At 38.4% G+C, this 17974-nt stretch overlaps 1 protein-coding gene across 1 annotated transcript; it reads left to right on the top strand.

Annotated features, from left to right (window-relative positions):
• Nucleotides 1-393: 393 nt before the first annotated feature.
• On the top strand, nt 394-9968 carry LOC131314590 (puromycin-sensitive aminopeptidase). Its single transcript, XM_058343344.1, has 33 exons — nt 394-506; nt 1418-1501; nt 1633-1677; nt 1781-1921; nt 2049-2124; nt 2399-2475; nt 2694-2807; nt 2893-2967; nt 3062-3169; nt 3283-3495; nt 3600-3661; nt 3769-3796; nt 3883-3969; nt 4061-4086; nt 4206-4269; nt 4369-4449; nt 4646-4693; nt 4810-4828; nt 5015-5019; nt 5129-5140; nt 5244-5300; nt 5396-5505; nt 5595-5675; nt 5769-5952; nt 7232-7380; nt 7490-7628; nt 8052-8198; nt 8280-8361; nt 8500-8675; nt 8882-8992; nt 9238-9354; nt 9434-9505; nt 9716-9968. Exons 1-33 carry the CDS (start codon nt 426-428, stop codon nt 9794-9796), a joined length of 2952 nt encoding a protein of 983 aa, XP_058199327.1. The 5' UTR covers nt 394-425; the 3' UTR covers nt 9797-9968.
• Nucleotides 9969-17974: the final 8006 nt, after the last annotated feature.

The raw sequence follows: 17974 nt of genomic DNA, 5'->3' as shown, positions 1-17974 counted from the left end.
GCATATATATGTATATTCTATTTGTCTGAATTTTCTTGTCCATGATTTGGATTATCCATAGTCCACATCCCTATAAACCTTAAAAACACACACATACACGCACACACACACTCAAGAGTTTTCTCTGATGGGTTCTTTGATCTAGGGCTTTTGAGTGCATATATCTGAGTTTTGAGCATCTGGGTCTCTCTCTTATCGATTCAAACCCATTTGAGTTAGTGTGATAAAGTTTGAGTTTTGAGCATCTGGGTCTCTCTCTTGTCGATTTAAACCCATTTGAGTTAGTGTGATAAAGTTTGAGTTTTGAGCATCTGGGTCTCATTCTTGTTGGTCAAATTACAAACCCATTTGAGCGAGTGTGATAATTTTTGACATTCTTTACTGATGAAACAGTAAAAAGATTCGTTAGGGTTTTTATTTGTTGGATGATGGCTCGGTTGATTCTACCATGCAAAGGTTCGGGTTTGTCGAAGACATGTATCTTGGGTTTGATCTCCTCTGCTCATGTGATTTCCTAGCTCTAATTATTGATTAGTAATTTCTGTGGGTCCATCTTCTTCTTCTTTTTCTGGTTGATTATTCTGGAAAGCATATGAAAGGAAATAAACTGTTTAGAAATGTTAATGCTACAGGGTTCAAATTCTGAATTTTCCTTCGTTTCCGTATTATTTTCCTAAATAGAGTGTAAAGGTTCAGAAATCATAATTCTTTTGCTTTGTTGTTGTGTCTATCATAAATGATTTTGCCATTGTCGTGTCTTTCTTGAGTAGTTATTGGAAATGCCAAAGTACAGTTTGAATGTTGATAGTTGGATTGGATTTCGTGTGGGCATTTTCTGCGTGTTTTGTGTTTTTTAGGATTTTAGTTCCTGCAGCTTCACACTAACTTTTTTGCTTTCAAAGCACCTTAACTATCTTCTGAGAATTTGAGAAAATTTGTCTCTCCTTTGTCGTTGAAGATAGAAAATCCTCTCGTCCGCATTTTTACATTTTGGTCTGATTTTGTTGTTTCCCTCAGCTGGGGGTTGTGAAATTAAATCGTACTTCAACCTTCAAGCCTTTTGATAGAAGAATCTAGCTCAGTCTTGGGTTTCCTATCCCCTCCCAATTTGTGTAGTTTCCTTTCTTTTTGATGCCCCATCTATAGGGTTGTAGCCTTTTGTGGCCTTTTCCAGTTCCAAAAAAAAAATCTTCAAAACTACGTGTTCTAAACAAAAAGACAAGTGAGTGTGTGCAAGCGCATGGACACGTGTGTGAGTGAGAGAGGGAGAGATTCTATTTGTTTGTCTCTCTTTCCATTTCCTCTGTGTGGTTTAAGATTGTAGAGAGTGTAATTGCTATTTTTGCTGGAAGGTCGTTGTGAGTCACTTGTGACTTGTATTGTCTAATTGCAACTCAAATCTTCTCCTGTGTTATGGCAGTTTCAGACCTCTTGTCCTGTCAGATCTACCGGGCAGTCAGCTAAAAATATCTCCAGATATAGGAATTACCTAAGCTTGGAGGTTTGTAGTTTTTATAGCCTGGGTTTTTTTATGTTCCTACTATTGCTTCATTTTAGGTTACTTAAAGCGTTGGAATCTTGAATTATATATTTAATATTTTCTAAATTGAGATAATTTGTCTGTATTGTTAGGTTGCACATCAGAAGTTTCATTGGTTTCCTTATCCTTCATTATCAGTGAGTCGCTATCATTAGTTATCATTTAATAAATCCTTTAGCAAACATTAGGTGAATTTGTATGCTCACTTTTAATGGTTCTTTGCATTTCAACCATTTTTAGAGGGCCAAACAATTCAGCAGGAGGCTAATTTGTTCAGTTGGAACAGAAGCTGCACCGAAGCAAGTCGAAGAATCCAAAATGGACACGCCCAAAGAAGTTTTTTTAAAAGATTACAAGTTGCCTGATTACTACTTTGATACGGTATATACCTACTCATTTGATTGATTACTTATCAGAAAATAAAATCATATGCGGTTGAACACAATATGTTAAGATTGGTTATTTTGATTGCTACATTTTTTCTTCTTACATAACCATGGATACTCAGGTGGATTTAAAATTCTCACTGGGTGAGGAGAAAACAATTGTCTGCTCCAGCATAACTGTCTACCCCGGGGTCGAAGGTAATATCGGTTTGTATGTTATGCCTTCTTCTGGAGTGCATGTTTAACATTTCTCTACTTTTATTTTTTTCGGTCGCTTCTTAAAAATATTGGACATCCTTCGAATGGTATGTTCACTCTTTTATGGAGAAATATTTGGTGACCCATTTTGTTTGTTTCCTAGGCTCTTTCTATTTTCCCCAGGGAGTTCATTTATGGAATGTTTATTTAATGTGATATATCAGTGTATCACAGATTCACAATAGATGTTCACTAATCTTGTTTTGGGAAACAGGCTGCACTTCTCCATTGGTATTGGATGGGCAAGATATGAAGCTGGTTTCAATCAAGGTCAATGGCAAGGATCTGAAGGTGTGGAAACTGATCAGGATTCTCACTATCTTTTTTCCTGTCTTTTGGTATCAACTGCTCACGTGTGCTAATGTTCATCAGCTTCCTGCTTTCTCATTGTTCTCCACTGTTTTGTTCAGCATTATGTTTCAATATGCGATTTTTTCAGTTCAAATTTCACATGGTTGCTTGTTAGCCAACCTTGCATTTTCTGACTGTAAATCGTTGGTATATTTCAGGAGGAAGATTTCCACCTGGATTCACGCCATTTGACTCTCTCATCCCCTCCAAGTGGTAAATTTACGCTGGAAATTGTTAACGAGATATGTCCACAGAAGAACACATCATTAGAGGTAAAATAAGATGTGTTACCTACTGAATTGCCCTCCAGTTTATGCCTTTATTCTGTCTTACTACCTTCGAACCTTCTTTTTGTAGGGACTTTACAAGACATCTGGTAATTTCTGTACACAATGCGAAGCAGAGGGTTTCAGGAAAATTACATTCTATCAGGTTAAAAAATGAGTAGTTATAGATTGCAAGATAGTCATATAATTAGATGTTAACATTTTGGACTGAAATGGATAACTTCCTTTTGCGCTATCAGGATCGTCCTGATATTATGGCGAAATACACTTGTCGCATTGAAGCTGATAAGTCATTGTACCCTGTGTTGTTGTCTAACGGAAATCTCATAGAGCAAGGAGACATGGAGGTGAATTGCTTTTTTCATTCGTTAAAACAGATGATGAAGTACTCTATTCGTAGATGATACAAAAGAAAAAAAAAAGATCTCTTTGAAATGTTAAAGTTTTTGTTTCATTGCAGGGTGGCAGACATTATGCTCTTTGGGAGGATCCCTTCAAGAAACCTTGCTATCTTTTTGCTTTAGTTGCCGGGCAATTGGAGAGCAGAGATGACACATTTATTACTCGTTCAGGTCGTAAGGTTTCTCTTAGAATCTGGACCCCAGCACATGATATACCAAAAACTGAGCACGCCATGTATTCTCTCAAGGCAGCTATGAAATGGGATGAGGATGTGAGTTCTATACTTTTATTTCTCCTTTAAGCAATCCTATGGACGCATTCTTCGGTCTATCTCCATCATGCTTATGCTAAAGCATGCTCTCTCTCTCCATATAGGTTTTTGGTCTTGAGTATGACTTGGATCTGTTTAATATCGTAGCTGTCCCAGATTTTAACATGTAAGTCTCGACATACTCTATGCTTCTCCTATACATGATTTCCCTGAATATTTGATGAGCTTTCTGGTTTTTAAGTTACGAATTATGTTTCATGCATTGACTACCAGGGGAGCCATGGAAAACAAGAGCTTGAATGTATGCTTCCTGAAAAGTTAGCTCTTTGTTTCATATTTACTGTCAAGTTCATTTAAGTGACGGTTGTCTGGCTTGATCATTGTTAGATATTCAATTCCAAGCTTGTCTTGGCATCCCCAGAAACTGCTACAGATGCAGATTATGCTGCGATTTTAGGAGTTATTGGCCATGAGGTTTGTTTTCTATTGCATAAAAGAACATGAGCGTGGATATTTGGTTTTCCATCTGAACTGTACTTAGGTGGTTCTTCTTTTGCATATGCAGTACTTTCACAACTGGACTGGCAACAGGTGCTCATAGTGCTACTATTTATCTTCATTAATGAAAACTTGTCACTCTTTCGTGTAACCCTCTCTTTGTCTTGCTTTTTCGTACTGTAATACTTCTTTTCTTTTCTTTTTTTCTGCAGAGTGACATGTCGAGACTGGTTCCAGCTTAGTCTGAAGGAAGGTCTCACTGTTTTCCGTGATCAGGTTTGGGCAAAAAATCATTTCCAAGTGACTATGAAAACCTTGAGTTTTCTTTTTTCTTCGGCCGAGCTTGAAAATCTCTAATGCCTATGACTTTGGCAGGAATTTTCATCCGACATGGGGAGCCGTACGGTTAAGCGGATTGCTGATGTTTCGAAGCTTCGAAATTATCAGTTTCCCCAGGTATCTCCCTCGCCCATAACTTTGAATTATGCATTTTGTCATTTTTTAGCATTAGTAGCTCGCTGCTGCTTATAATGTACTTGGGAGATTTAAGCGTCAAGGATCATACTCAATTCATCTTATCAAAGTTTACCATTTCCTGTTATTGACTTTAGTTATTGTGCTGCAAGCGTTAAGATTTGTCCTCTTTTGCTAGGATGCTGGTCCCATGGCTCATCCTGTACGGCCACATTCTTACATTAAGGTATGAAGTTCTCATCTTAAATGACTTCTCCTTTGTTAATATTTATTAGATTACTCTAGGGAGTTATTGACTGCTAAAAAACTCGTGTTAATGTTGGTATTTTTTTCTCGTGACAGATGGACAATTTCTACACAGGCAAGTTTCTTATTACATCATATGGGATGTCGTTTTTGTTTACATTTATTTGTGTAATTGACACTAGGATTTGGCGGGCATGGAAAACTTATAATTTGTTGACTTTGCATGTTCATTTTGGCCAACTCTTTTGCTGTAATTGGTTGTCATGGCTATTTTGGGACATCCACTGGTTTCAACTTGCAGTGACGGTAGGGCTTCAGCAATTTCTCTCTGTACATGTTATTCTCATTTTCTGCTTTTGTTTGTTAGCCTCCTAACTCTTGTTTTTCTTGTTCTTGTCTTTTTGCTTGTTTGTAGGTGTATGAAAAGGTTTGAATCTTTCTTAAGTCTTACATTTACCCACTTTTATCTCTCTATAGTCAACAATAACAATTAACTTATCACTGGTGTAATTTTTTTAATTCTTTATTAGGGAGCTGAAGTTGTGAGGATGTACAAGACCCTATTGGGTGGTCATGGATTTAGAAAAGTAAGGGATTGATTTTAACTAAAGCATTTGATTCTTGATTTATTTCAGACTGGGGTCTTCGAGAACTCATTAAACACTTCTTGTTCTCATTTCAGGGCATGGATCTGTATTTCAAGAGGCATGATGGACAAGCTGTAACATGTGAAGATTTCTTTGCTGCCATGCGAGATGCAAATGAGGCGGATTTTGCTAATTTCCTTTTGTGGTATATTATCAACTAGTTTTCCCTCTTTTAAAAGAAATTCATCTGATCAATCTGAAGCTTATGCATTTAATTGAGACAATTATTTACAGGTATTCTCAAGCTGGAACCCCTCTTGTGAAGGTCACTTCATCCTACAATGCTGAGGCTCATACGTATTCTTTGAAGTTTATGTACGAACTGAGAATTTGATTCAAGATTTATTCTTCACTGTATATTGGCTCATGATATTGTGAATGAAGTGTTTGTTTATTGGGTTTTCACAGTCAAGAGGTGCCGCGGACTCCAGGGCAGCCAGTGAAAGAACCTATGTTCATTCCTGTGGCAGTAGGTCTGCTGGACTCAAGTGGCAAAGACATGCCTCTTTCCTCTGTGTATCATGATGGGAAGTTGGAATCTGTTGCGTGTGGTGATCAGGCTGTCTACAGTACAGTTCTTAAAATAACAAAGGTAAGTTCAGAACCCTGTAGGCTCCATCTCCAAAACATTTAGCTCTTGATTTTTGTGATGTGGAACTAGTATCAGTTGTCTCAGCGGAGCCAGAATTTTTGTCCATTGGGGCAGAACTTTCTTGAGAAGGAAGTTTTTTTTTTTTTCTTTCTACTTGCAATCTTGTAAAGCTTTTGTTCTAGCGGGGTAGAAATCTAATGATCGAGGAGAAAATGGAAGAATAATACAACAGTAGGTAGAGTTATATTTTGGAAAAATTTATTGGTGGGAATCAATATTTAATTAAATTGTAAGGGATATTTTGCGAAAAATTTCAAAACCATGTACAAGAAGATGAATTATGTGAACTCAGTGGACAGAGCTGGACCTAAATATTATGTTGGGTGGGGGGGCCGTGGAACCCCCTAGCTTTCAAAAAAAATCCATAGATTGGTGTATGTTACATACACACATTCCTATTCCGCTATTATTGGCATCCCCTACTTCTAAGTGGATGGACTTAAGTATGTTTGGGTAATGTCATTGAAAAAGAAAGTGACTATGGAAAATTGATCTAGTACTCGAGTTCCTTGGACTGATAATTCTATGTGGTTATTGGATTTTCCTTATTAGAAATTTTTTTAATGCAAAATTTTTTCTATCACCATTTTATATCTTAGTTGGATGGTTATTACTGCTATTATGTTTGGAAAAAACATAAAGAAGAAAAGAAAGGAGAATCATATCTTGTCGCGTGCAGAGTGAATTGGAATGGTAAAAAATCAGGGATATGTAACACCTCATTAATGTGTTATATTTTCTTCAAATCAGAATATAAACCGAGATTTAGTTGAAATAAAACTGAAATTGTCAGTGTAATATGCCCTTTCCTCTTGAAAACGTTATCTAAATTGAGTTGTTACTAATCCTAAAATGCCATTTCTCTGCTTTAAAAGGAAGAATAAAAAGTGCTTGTGTTATTGGTTTGTACTGAATGAAGAATGAAATTCGTGCTCCTTATTTGTTGATGAATATGGATTAGAGAGAACACCATGTCGGCACCTCCACACAATGGGATCCTGGTTTTGTCCCTGTCAATGGGGTCAATTTACCCCCACTTGTATCAACATGGCTTTGCCCATAGTCTCTAGACTCTCTATCTCTACCTATATGGGCTGCAACTCGGTTTTGGTCATGGTTATGATAAGGAACTAGTATGAGTTCGGGTTTTATTGTTTCCAATGCTTCTTTTCTCTTCTTATATTTTAGTAATTGTGAACTTTATGTTGGTGGCGAACAGAAAGAAGAAGAATTTGTCTTCTCGGATATCTCCCAGCGACCAATTCCATCTTTGTTGAGGGGATACAGTGCTCCTATCCGACTTGACTCTGATCTATCTGACAGCCATCTGTTTTTCCTTCTTGCTCATGATTCAGATGAGTTCAACCGGTAAGTCTTTCTCCTAAAGTCTTCTATCCCACTTTGCTCGTCAACCTTTCTAAAAAGGAATATAAGAAGATAATGCAAATAATTTAATGAATGATTGTTCATGCTTTAGTTGGGAAGCTGGACAGATACTAGGAAGGAAGCTGATGCTCAGCTTGGTTGCTGATTTCCAACAAAATAAACCATTGGCTCTGAATCCACAGTTTGTGCACGGGTTCAGATGTATACTCCGGGACTCTAGTTTAGACAAGGTACTAACTATTGATTTCCTTTCCAGCTATTTCCAATGTTTCATGGACTCTTGTATAAGGAACTTGTGTCTTAACTTCGTCTTCATTCAACTCAATTCCCAAGAATGCAAAAGTGCTCCTGCTAACTTGTGATAAACTCTTTACTTAAGAGGGAAAAAATCGGTCCACCGAAGGTACCTGTACCTTTTTCCAACTTGAAATCTCATTTTATAGAGATGTGGTGTATTTTGAAAATAAAGATATACGTAACAGGATGTGAATCTTTTGGCATGTCTACGTTTCCTTGAGATGGAAATTAGACGAATCCAACACGTAAGACATATACCTGCATCCAAAACCAGTACCCGAGTCCATGTAACATACTTATTTTAAGAAATCAAAAACTGCTCCTACCTCCAACGTTAAATGCCTTGTATTATCCAGGAATTCATTGCTAAGGCAGTAACTCTGCCTGGTGAAGGAGAGATCATGGACATGATGGAAGTTGCCGATCCAGATGCTGTTCATGCAGTTCGGTCTTTCATCAAAAAGCAGCTTGCTTCCGAACTGAAAGAAGAGTTTCTGAGCATGGTATACACTTCTTTGGTGGAGTTCTCTTTATATATGAAGATAATGCTAGTGAAATTAACTCGTCTTTGGCCGCTTTCACAGGTGAAAAACAACAGGAGCTCAGAGCAGTATGAGTTTGACCATCCGAATATGGCGAGGCGTGCTCTTAAGAACATTTCACTTGGTATGTGTTATTTAAATCAGTCTTTGCCAGATGGCTTTGTTGGAAATTTGATTAAGTGATGGTATTTTGTGTTAGCCATAGTGATTTGTCAAGTTGGACAGTTATATTGTATTGTATTTATTTTGATTTTGTATGCAGGATATCTTGCATCAATTGAAGAGCCAGAGCTAACTGAGCTTGCATTGAATGAATATAGAACTGCCACAAATTTGACTGACCAATTTTCAGCTCTTGCTGCCATAGCTCAAAATCCTGGAAAGGCCCGTGATGATGTTCTGGCTAACTTTTATAGCAAGTGGCAGGATGACTTCTTGGTAACTGTCTTTTTAATCAAGATATGTTTAAATGAGATTTTCATGGGCGTTCTGCTTTAGGGGAGAAATTCTTCTCGGGTACAGAGTCTACAGAAAATTACCTGTAATGCCTGCTGAACTACTCAGTAGGCATACTATGTTTAGTGATCGAAGTATAGTGTTGAGAATAAGTGGTTATGATATATTCCATTCTCTCTTTTAACCAGGTTGTGGCTAAATGGTTCTCTCTTCAAGCCATGTCTGACATTCCTGGGAATGTCGAGAATGTTAGGAAACTCCTAAGCCATCCAGCATTTGACCTGTGCAATCCAAACAAGGTAGGCCTCTCTCTCTCTCTCTCTCTCTCTCTCTCTCTCTCTCTCTCTCTCTCTCTCTCTCTCTCTCTCTCTCTCTCTCTCTATATATATATATATATATATATCTTGTTGTGTGTGTGTGTGAGGCACATGTAGACACGCACACAGGCTCATATGCAGCACACACCAGTTGTCTTCCACTCATGTGAGTAATCTGGAAGTATTCGCGTAAGTGAGACTTTTTTTTCTTTTCTTTTGTGGGACAGGTGTATGCTCTAATTGGTGGATTTTGTGGGTCTCCTGTGAATTTTCATGCTAAAGATGGCTCAGGGTACAAATTCTTGGGGGAAATGGTGGTGCAGTTGGACAAACTGAATCCTCAGGTCTGATTAGGGAATTCAGTTTGCTTGTACTATATGAATTGTGTCGTGATGACAACTAAATGGTCTCTCTCGAATGCAGGTTGCCTCACGCATGGTCTCAGCCTTCTCTAGATGGAAGCGATATGATGAAACCCGTCAAGGCCTTGCCAAGGTAATATGGTACCCCTTCTCTCATTGAATTTCGTACTTTTAAAAAGCTTTCCAATTGTGATACTTAAAAAATGAAGGTTTTGGAAGATGATATTTTGTCAAAGCCAGAGATGTTTCCATTTTCTTTTTTGAGTTTTTGAAACTGTGTAGCACCTCTTTATTCTTAACCCGCGAGGAAATTGATGAAATAAACTTGTGCGGTTTTTCACAGGCCCAGTTGGAGATGATCATGTCCGCAAATGGACTCTCAGAAAACGTGTTTGAGATTGCTTCGAAAAGTTTGGCTGCTTAAAGTTTTTTCTTTACCTGTTTGTGACAAGAACATACCTGTTGTGTTTTTGCTGGAATTGCCATATGATAAGTGGTTAGACTACCGCATACTTGTGCGTTCAAACAAATATGTGTCTTGTTTTCGAAGAAACTAGAGTGGATCTTTGGTAATAAGATTCGGGTTGATAGTTTCAGTGCCCTTCTTGTAGTTGATTGCTCTGTGTACTTACTCGTGGCAGTCGAATGCGAATCTCCAAATAGACAAACCAGGTTTAGATTCTTCGCAGTCCAGTTGTAGTGGACTGGTGCAGTTCAATCGTGGGCTTATGATCAACCCATCAGCCCACTCAACGGTTTCGTTCGTTCATGCCGTTAGGACTTGTGTAGATTGTCTGAAAATAGTTAACCGGAGACGTGTTTGAACGACATTGTCTCACTTCCATGGTGATGACGGCCTGTGGTTATATGATTATTTGATCAGTGAGGTTATTTTCCTTTTAAGTTGTGGTGGGCTTGATTGTTTCACTAGGGATTAGTACTAAGATTTTAAGTATCCACATTGGGCCAAATGGGTCGGATGGCCCAGACGGGTTGGGCCTGATGTATAGCCATTCGACCCAATTACCACATACCTGTCATTTCATGTGTTGGGCTCAAAGCTCCTGACCCAAGCTGTTTTAGATTTACATACATTGATTGAATGTGGTTAAAATTATGAGCATCCTTATTTTAGGATTAAGTGCCTGTCCTCCATCGCTAAATAATACTATCGTTTAAGAGAATCAATATTTTACATTCTATGTTTGCGTTTCTCGTACTTCTTCTTTTGTCTTTTAGAATTTCGCAAATAGGACACGAGAGCTCAAAAGTGAATTCTTATACCTGTTTGTTAGTACTATCAATTAAAGTTTGAAATTTAACGAGTTTCCTCTTCATTCCACGGATTGACTCTCTCGTCATGAGAGAAAAGAGTTCGTAAGTGTTTGAAACAAGGGATACTTAAATCTTTGTCCTAATCCCTAGTCTTGTCTCGATAATGTGTGAAAATTAAATAACAAGGGTACAATTGCACATTCATACAATTTCTGGATGAGAACTTAATCCGTGATTAAGTCATGGATGAAACCTATGCGACAGCAAATTTGTAGGACTGTGATCTAATTTACTCTCTCTCTCTCTCTCTCTCTCTCTCTCTCCTAAATAGGGGAGCTAGTAAGTTAAAGGGATTCTGAACTCTCTCCATAAACTCGAACCTCTGGAAACGAAAAAGTACAACCAAATAGACTAAGATTTAGCTCTCTTCTTTTATTCTCTATGTCACGTCCTCGAATTTTTAACATAATTATAAATGATTTTCATAATAAAAATACTCACAAATATCTGTACGGTACCCAAAAGGTCACTGTGTTCCCATTCCCTCAATTAAACTTCCAAGTCCATAAGGTTCCAAAATATTACAACATTGGCTCGACGGCCCCAAATTATCATAAGTAGCGAAGTTCAAAAAAAAGAATTAGTGGTTACAATATTCCGAGTCAAAAGAATTACAATTTTAGTTACAAATACATCTTTCAAATTATATTTACAAAGATGAATAGGTAACTCCTTCGGTTAACTTTTAAAAAAAAATGTCCACACTCCAAGCACGCCAAGCAATGCAAGCTATGGTTCCGGGTTAGCACTTGAAAATAATATAAGGCTTGAGCTACACTAGCCCAGTAGAAAAGTCTACGCAAACTCTATATGCAAATGAGATAAAAGATGCCGATGAAACATAGACTTTCGGATAACAAAGGAGCATGGATAAGACACAAGTACTATATTAGAAATTTAGAACGTAAACGAACACTTCACTCTTGTCAATTAACCTATCTTTGTCCTTTGAATTCATTTTTACTCATCTTTCGATCTTCACACATCCACCCCATATGGTTACGTTCCAACCGCTTAGTATCTCAGAAGTTCCCTATGGATCCTTGATGGGCACGCAAGAAATCTTTCACATCGTCACATCATGATATCAATCAAAAGACATTCCGGGCATTAGAACCCCGTATACCCAATTTACATTCCGGGTGATCATGACCCCGTACATCCAATTCTCATTCCGGGTTCTCGGAACCCCGTACATCTGATTCTCATGTTTTATTCCCAGCTTCAGGTTTCAAAGATATCAACATTTACAATACGTGCTTCACGTTACATCGAATAGCTATCTTTTATATCATTGTGTTCTTCACATGTTCGTAAACCGTCATTAATTCCCCTTTAAGCAATCTACTAACCTTTTACTTCAAGTTAAACCCATGACCCACGCATCAACTACTCACTGCGGTTTTCGGTTTATTTTATGCGGTAACATATCACATTTTATCCGTAATCCATTAACGTCAATCCGTCGATCCTAGTTTCTGTGATAATTAACCCATTAAGTTCATTCAAGTCCATCGGGTACGTTTTTGGGTATGAAATATGTATTATTCTCCAAACACTAGAAACGATGCGTAAACGAACCCAATAGAGTCAATGAAAGGCTCCAAAAAGTGGTTTGGAATAACGTATGAGAAGCTGCTGAAAGACACTGTAGCAGCTCAACCACCTACCGGTAGGTACTTGAATCCTACCGGTAGAAGAGAAGGATTCGACACTTGACCTACAGGTAGGTAAAGAAATCCTACCGGTAGAAAGAAATCCTACCGGTAGAAACTGCAATCAGAAGGGCCAACATTTTGAACGAAACAACTTTGTACTTGGCCTACCGGTAGGCAAACAAGTTCTACCGGTAGGTGGATGAATACGTTGAGCACCTTGAGCAGCTTGACCTACCGGTAGAAACTTGATACGTTGAGCAGCTTTTGAGCTGCTGCAGTACGTTTGAGCTGGTTGAGGGAAAAAGTTTTTACTTGTCCTACCGGTAGGCAAGAAGTTCCTACCGGTAGGGAGAGTGTTTTTCCGGCGATTTTGACAGGATTTTTCAGATTTCGATCCGATCTCGATAACAATCAATACAAGCTCAAAAATGGTACAATAACACTCAAATAACATATAAAGAGAGGTAGAATTCCTTACCTCGAGTATCCAAGCCGAAACCAAAGAGATTAAGCAAACCCTAGCTTCCGGAATCCCAACCGAGCTAAACACACCGAACCGAGCTCTATCCAACGCGATACGAGCCCGATTACACAAGTAGAAAATGGAGTTGAGGTTGGTAGTTTTGGGTTTTGAGTTTGGAGGTGAGTTTTTAGGTGAGAGAGTGAGAGAGATGAAGAGAGCCGGGAGAGGAGAGAGAACCGAGAGATGGAGAGGGAGGAGAGAAATGAATTTTCTCTCCTGGCACACACACACATATACACACATGCACTATATTACACTAACACCCACATTTTCCATACTTTTGCACATTAACCCGCAACCACAAATTCCACACTAAACCATCACTTATCCCTTTATAAAACATTAAAATTAAAATAAGGAAATTTACGGGTCTCTACACTCTACATTGTGTAGTGTGTCTTTCCTAACCTTATATGGGGCTTGTTTGATAAAACTGAAACTAAATACTGAAAAGTTAAGTATTGAAAGTTGAATGCTGAATTTTTTAAGCTGAAAAGCTGTTTGGTAAACATATTAAACTCTGAATTAAAAAAATAATAAATTAATTTTAGTTTCGATTCTCTCTTAATTTACTAATTGTCACAATGTACTTATAATAATGGTGGAATGGTGATTGTGGTGGTGCTGGTGATGGAATGGTGGCGGCGACAGTGGTGGTGTTAGAGTGCTGACGATAGTAGTGTAATGGTGGTGGTGGAGTGATGGTGATGTAACGGTAGCAGTGAGTGGGGTGGTGGTGGTGGTGTAATGGTGGCGGTGGAGGTGGAGTGATGGTGTAATGGTGGCAGTAAGTGTTGTTGGTGGAATGATAGTTGTGCAATGGTGGCATTGTGGTGGTGGCGGCGACGACGACGATGTGGTAGTGGTGGTGGCAGTGTGGTAATGGTGGTGGTGGTGGTGGAGTGATAGGGGAGTGGTGGTGGTGGGAGTGGTGATAGTGATGGTGGTGAAGTGGTGGTGGTGATGAGAATGGTTGTGGTGGCGGTGGTGATATAGTGATTAAATACAAGTACACAAGAATTCAGCCAGAAATAAGTAGCTCAAAGCTACTTAATTTTTTTCAACATTTTAGCCAACATTTTAAGTGGTGGTGGTGGTGAGAGTGGTTGTGGTGGCGGTGGTGGTATGATGATTAAATATAAGTACACAAGAATTCAGCCATAATTAAGTAGCTCAAAGTTACTTAATTTTTAACTTTTTAGCCAACATTTTAAGTAGCACTTAATTTGTTAAGCAATGTATAATGTGTTATCAAAACTATTGAATCACTTATTACTTAATTGATTCAATTTTAAGTATTGAATTTAAGTTATCAAATAAGCCCGTAGTGTGGCTTGATTTTTCTTGCTTCCTTTTTGGAAAAATTTCCAATCAAGTAGTCAACCACCCCCCGTAAAGCCCTTAAAGCTCAATGTGTGAACTATATCAAAACTTTTGGCCCCTGTGGGATGTTCTGAGGGACCCACCAGTTTAAAAGTTTGTAATAATAATGAATTACTGGCCTCTTATTTCATGGAATTCAGGCATAAAGTGGAAAAATCTTCATTACCCAAAAAAGAGCAAGTCTAAACTTTTGGCCCCTGTGGAAATCCCGATCGGAATCCCGAAGCCCCGCCGGGAACGCTCCGGCCACCGGACGGCCATCCGAGCCGTCCAAAAATTCTATAAAAAAAAACCGAGTAGGCCATCGCGAGAATAAACGGCATCCGACATGTGTAAGTGGCCAATCTAAGCACTCCATTTTTGTGTTTGGATCGGCCAAAAATGAAGTGTTTGGATTAGCCAAAAATGGAGTGCTTGGATCGGCGACTTACACACTTCGGATGCCGTTTATTCTCGCGCTAGCCCACTCGGTTTTTTTTTAAAGAATTTTTGGACGGTTCGGATCGGCCGTCCGATGGCCGGAGCGTGCCCGGCGGGCGTTGGGATTCCGATCGGGAACTGTAGACTTTCTGCCCAAAAAATGCATTGAAATGGTAAAAAGGAGGGAATAAAAGGTTATCAGTTCAAAAAGGCTCTTTCCCATGCGATGCCTTTCCATCTGGGATTATTAAAACTCATCCGAAAGTGAAAGATAATGCAACAAAAAGGTAAAGATAAAAAGTACAGTATCAGTTTTAAAAGACCCTTTTAAAACTAAAAAAGGGTTATGTGGGAGAAAGGTAGTTGAGAATCACATAATGGAAACAAAGGAGGTAAGTGAGAGTTATGTGGGAGAAAGGAAGATTTATTTAATCGTCATAAATTCTTTTCTGGCTACTAAAGATTTAGAATTATCTTAGCTACATATAAATTGACCGGACCGATTATTAAAAAAAAGTGTGAGTGAAAGAGGGACATGAGGCATTTGTAGCGTGGCAAACACACTACGGGGTTTTAGTGTGCAATGTGATCTTTCGAGATGACATCATTACGATTTTAACTGATCATTTATAGAGTTTTGTCGAGCATTTTATTTGCACAAAGAATTCAAGTTAACCAAGCATTTAATACCCTAGGATGGAGAATTTTGTCTTACCAAAAAACTTCTAGACATGTGTCATGTGATCAATATCACCATCGATTGACGGTGACTAGATTTTTTTGTACAAATAATGTGTTTGACAAACTCTATAAATGGACAATCTATATAGTGATGATAGTAACGTTTCAAAACTTCTGTTGAGGTGCAGTATAACCTTTGTCGTGCATTGCCGTACTCTTAGTCGCATAATTTTTCAAAATGCACAGTGCCTTCCGGTTTCTGCTATCAATCATCGGTTTCACGATTTTTAATAGATTGTGATGTGTTTTATTTTCACACTCATGCTTTCGCTCTCGCATAAGCACTTGAATTATGTGAGTGTGAGTCAGGCTGCGCTACCTGACTCAAAATCCGAAACGAAAAAAGCGGTGAATGGGGGAGATGAGCCAGCCGTGCAAGTTAATAGTTTTTTTCTTTTTTCTTTTTTTTCTTTTTTCCACACTCGATAGATGTCTAGTCTGCTTTTAAGGGAATAGAGAAAGGGTACCGCTAAGTAGGAAAGGACATCAACCACCACATTAAGTACTTGCGTTTCTAACGATAATCGAACCCTCACCTGTCATAAAAGAGACAAGGAAGTGTCATTGGGTTATAAGCCCGCCTTTCAGAAAGTCTACGGCCACCGAAGGCAAAATGCGGTGGCCGGTCACCGCACGCCCAATGGCCTACTCCGGGCCCCGCACGGACGATCCAAGCCATTCAATAATTTAAAAAAAAAAAACCGAGTGCATCAAGCAAGAAATCAGCTCGATCTGATATGTGTAGGTGCTTGGATCAAGCTTTTCATCTTTGGAAAATCGGAAAACCAATCTTTCCATTTTTTCCGATTTTTCAAAGATGAGAAGCTTGATCCGAGCACCTACACATATCGAATCGAGCTGATTTCTCGCTGCACCCACTCGGTTTTTAAAGAAAAAAAAATTTGAACGGATCGGATCGTCCGTGCAGGACCCGGAGTGGACCCCAAATGGCATGCGGTGGCCAGCCACCGCATTTTGCCTGCGGTGGCTGTAGTCTTTCTGTTATAAGCCCGTTGGTGCCGTGCAAAGTTAGTTCAAGTGGCTGGTAAAGGGGGAGAATTTTCTGGGTAGGGCCAACAGGGTGCGGACAGCTCACGAAAGCCATCGAGAAGTGGATGGACACACGTGCACCCATTGACAAAAACAAAAAAGCTTTTCTTGGTAAACACCAATAATTATTATAATCTTTTTCCCAACTAACTACTGCTACTTATTAATTGCTTTATAATATTGTACTACTAATCTACATTCACAAATTATTACGGTAGGACAAAACTACCCTTTGGGATCCCATACAAGGAAAACCCCACTTTTTTTTTTTGCATAATATCTTCATAAATATGAAATAAAGATGGTAATTGAGTAGGTCTTTTTGCAATTTGAATGTAACCTTGTTTCAACGACTTAGTTGTGCACATAAATTCATTGACTTTAGGCATTGCTTTTTCTTTGCAAAGAAAACGAAGTATGAAATAGGATCTTTGAAGTTGTGAAATATTTAATGTAATGGCAAATAAGATCATAACACAATAACGGTAATAACTAAACGGATTCTGATTATTCCTACTTAATATGAGTTCGGTATAGTCAGTCACATAAAGCTCACTCATTAAGTCTTTCATAAGAGTTAATTTCAGTAATTTTAGCTCATAATCACCTGAAAGCAAAGCCCAAGTAATCAAGATATCCAAATTTCAAAGGCATACACGCCATACCATTGATTGAAAAACTTGACTATGTCTTAATTCTAACCCAGAATAAGCCAATAAAATAAATAAATAGACAAATAAATATACATAAATAACCCCATTATGGATCAATATGATGAATTTCTATTCAATAGTTACACTTTGTTAGGAGCCATTATAATTGTTCTTAACCTCTGAAAAGATATAGCGCTCTAACTTGATATGCACATCATCATGTTTTCACCCATCAAGACGAGCAGATTTATTCATTCAGACACTAGAGCTCGTTTTTCTCAATTATTTTCCTTTTATATTTTGATTTGTTTTCCTGTATTAACTGGACCTTTTTGTGTCCTTTGTATTTGTTGAGTCATCAATACTATATATTTTTACGTTCCCTAAAAAAATAGACACAATTGAAGGGTGTCAATTTCGCCAAACCCAACTAGTTCAGTTGGTGTGCGACGTGGCTTCCCCAATAGAGGCAGAGATTCGAGCCCTACGAGGGACACGTTTGGAGTTCAGAGTTATAAATAGCCTCTGGACTTCCGTGAACTAACCTACTAACTCTTCTAATTCCGATGATGTATGCTACGGAGTATGTGACAAAAAAAATAAAAAATCATTTTCACGTTTGCGTCCTTTCTGGTGAGAGGTTATTCACGTAATTTCACCCTAGCACTCCTGATTGGAAAATCAATTAATTAGAGCTGTACAAAACCTCCTCATAAGCTCCGGTTTCCCGTAAAAATCACATTGAAAGTGAAATCTCTCCAAGTCTTTGCCGTGCTTGACCCCAAAAGTGATCGTTACTTTTAGAGAGAGAAAATCCACAGAGAGAGAGAGAGAGAGAG

This window comes from Rhododendron vialii, chromosome 2a, assembly GCF_030253575.1.
Source record: "Rhododendron vialii isolate Sample 1 chromosome 2a, ASM3025357v1".
Classification (NCBI taxonomy): domain Eukaryota; kingdom Viridiplantae; phylum Streptophyta; class Magnoliopsida; order Ericales; family Ericaceae; genus Rhododendron; species Rhododendron vialii.
This window is presented reverse-complemented; position numbering and strand designations above follow the sequence as displayed.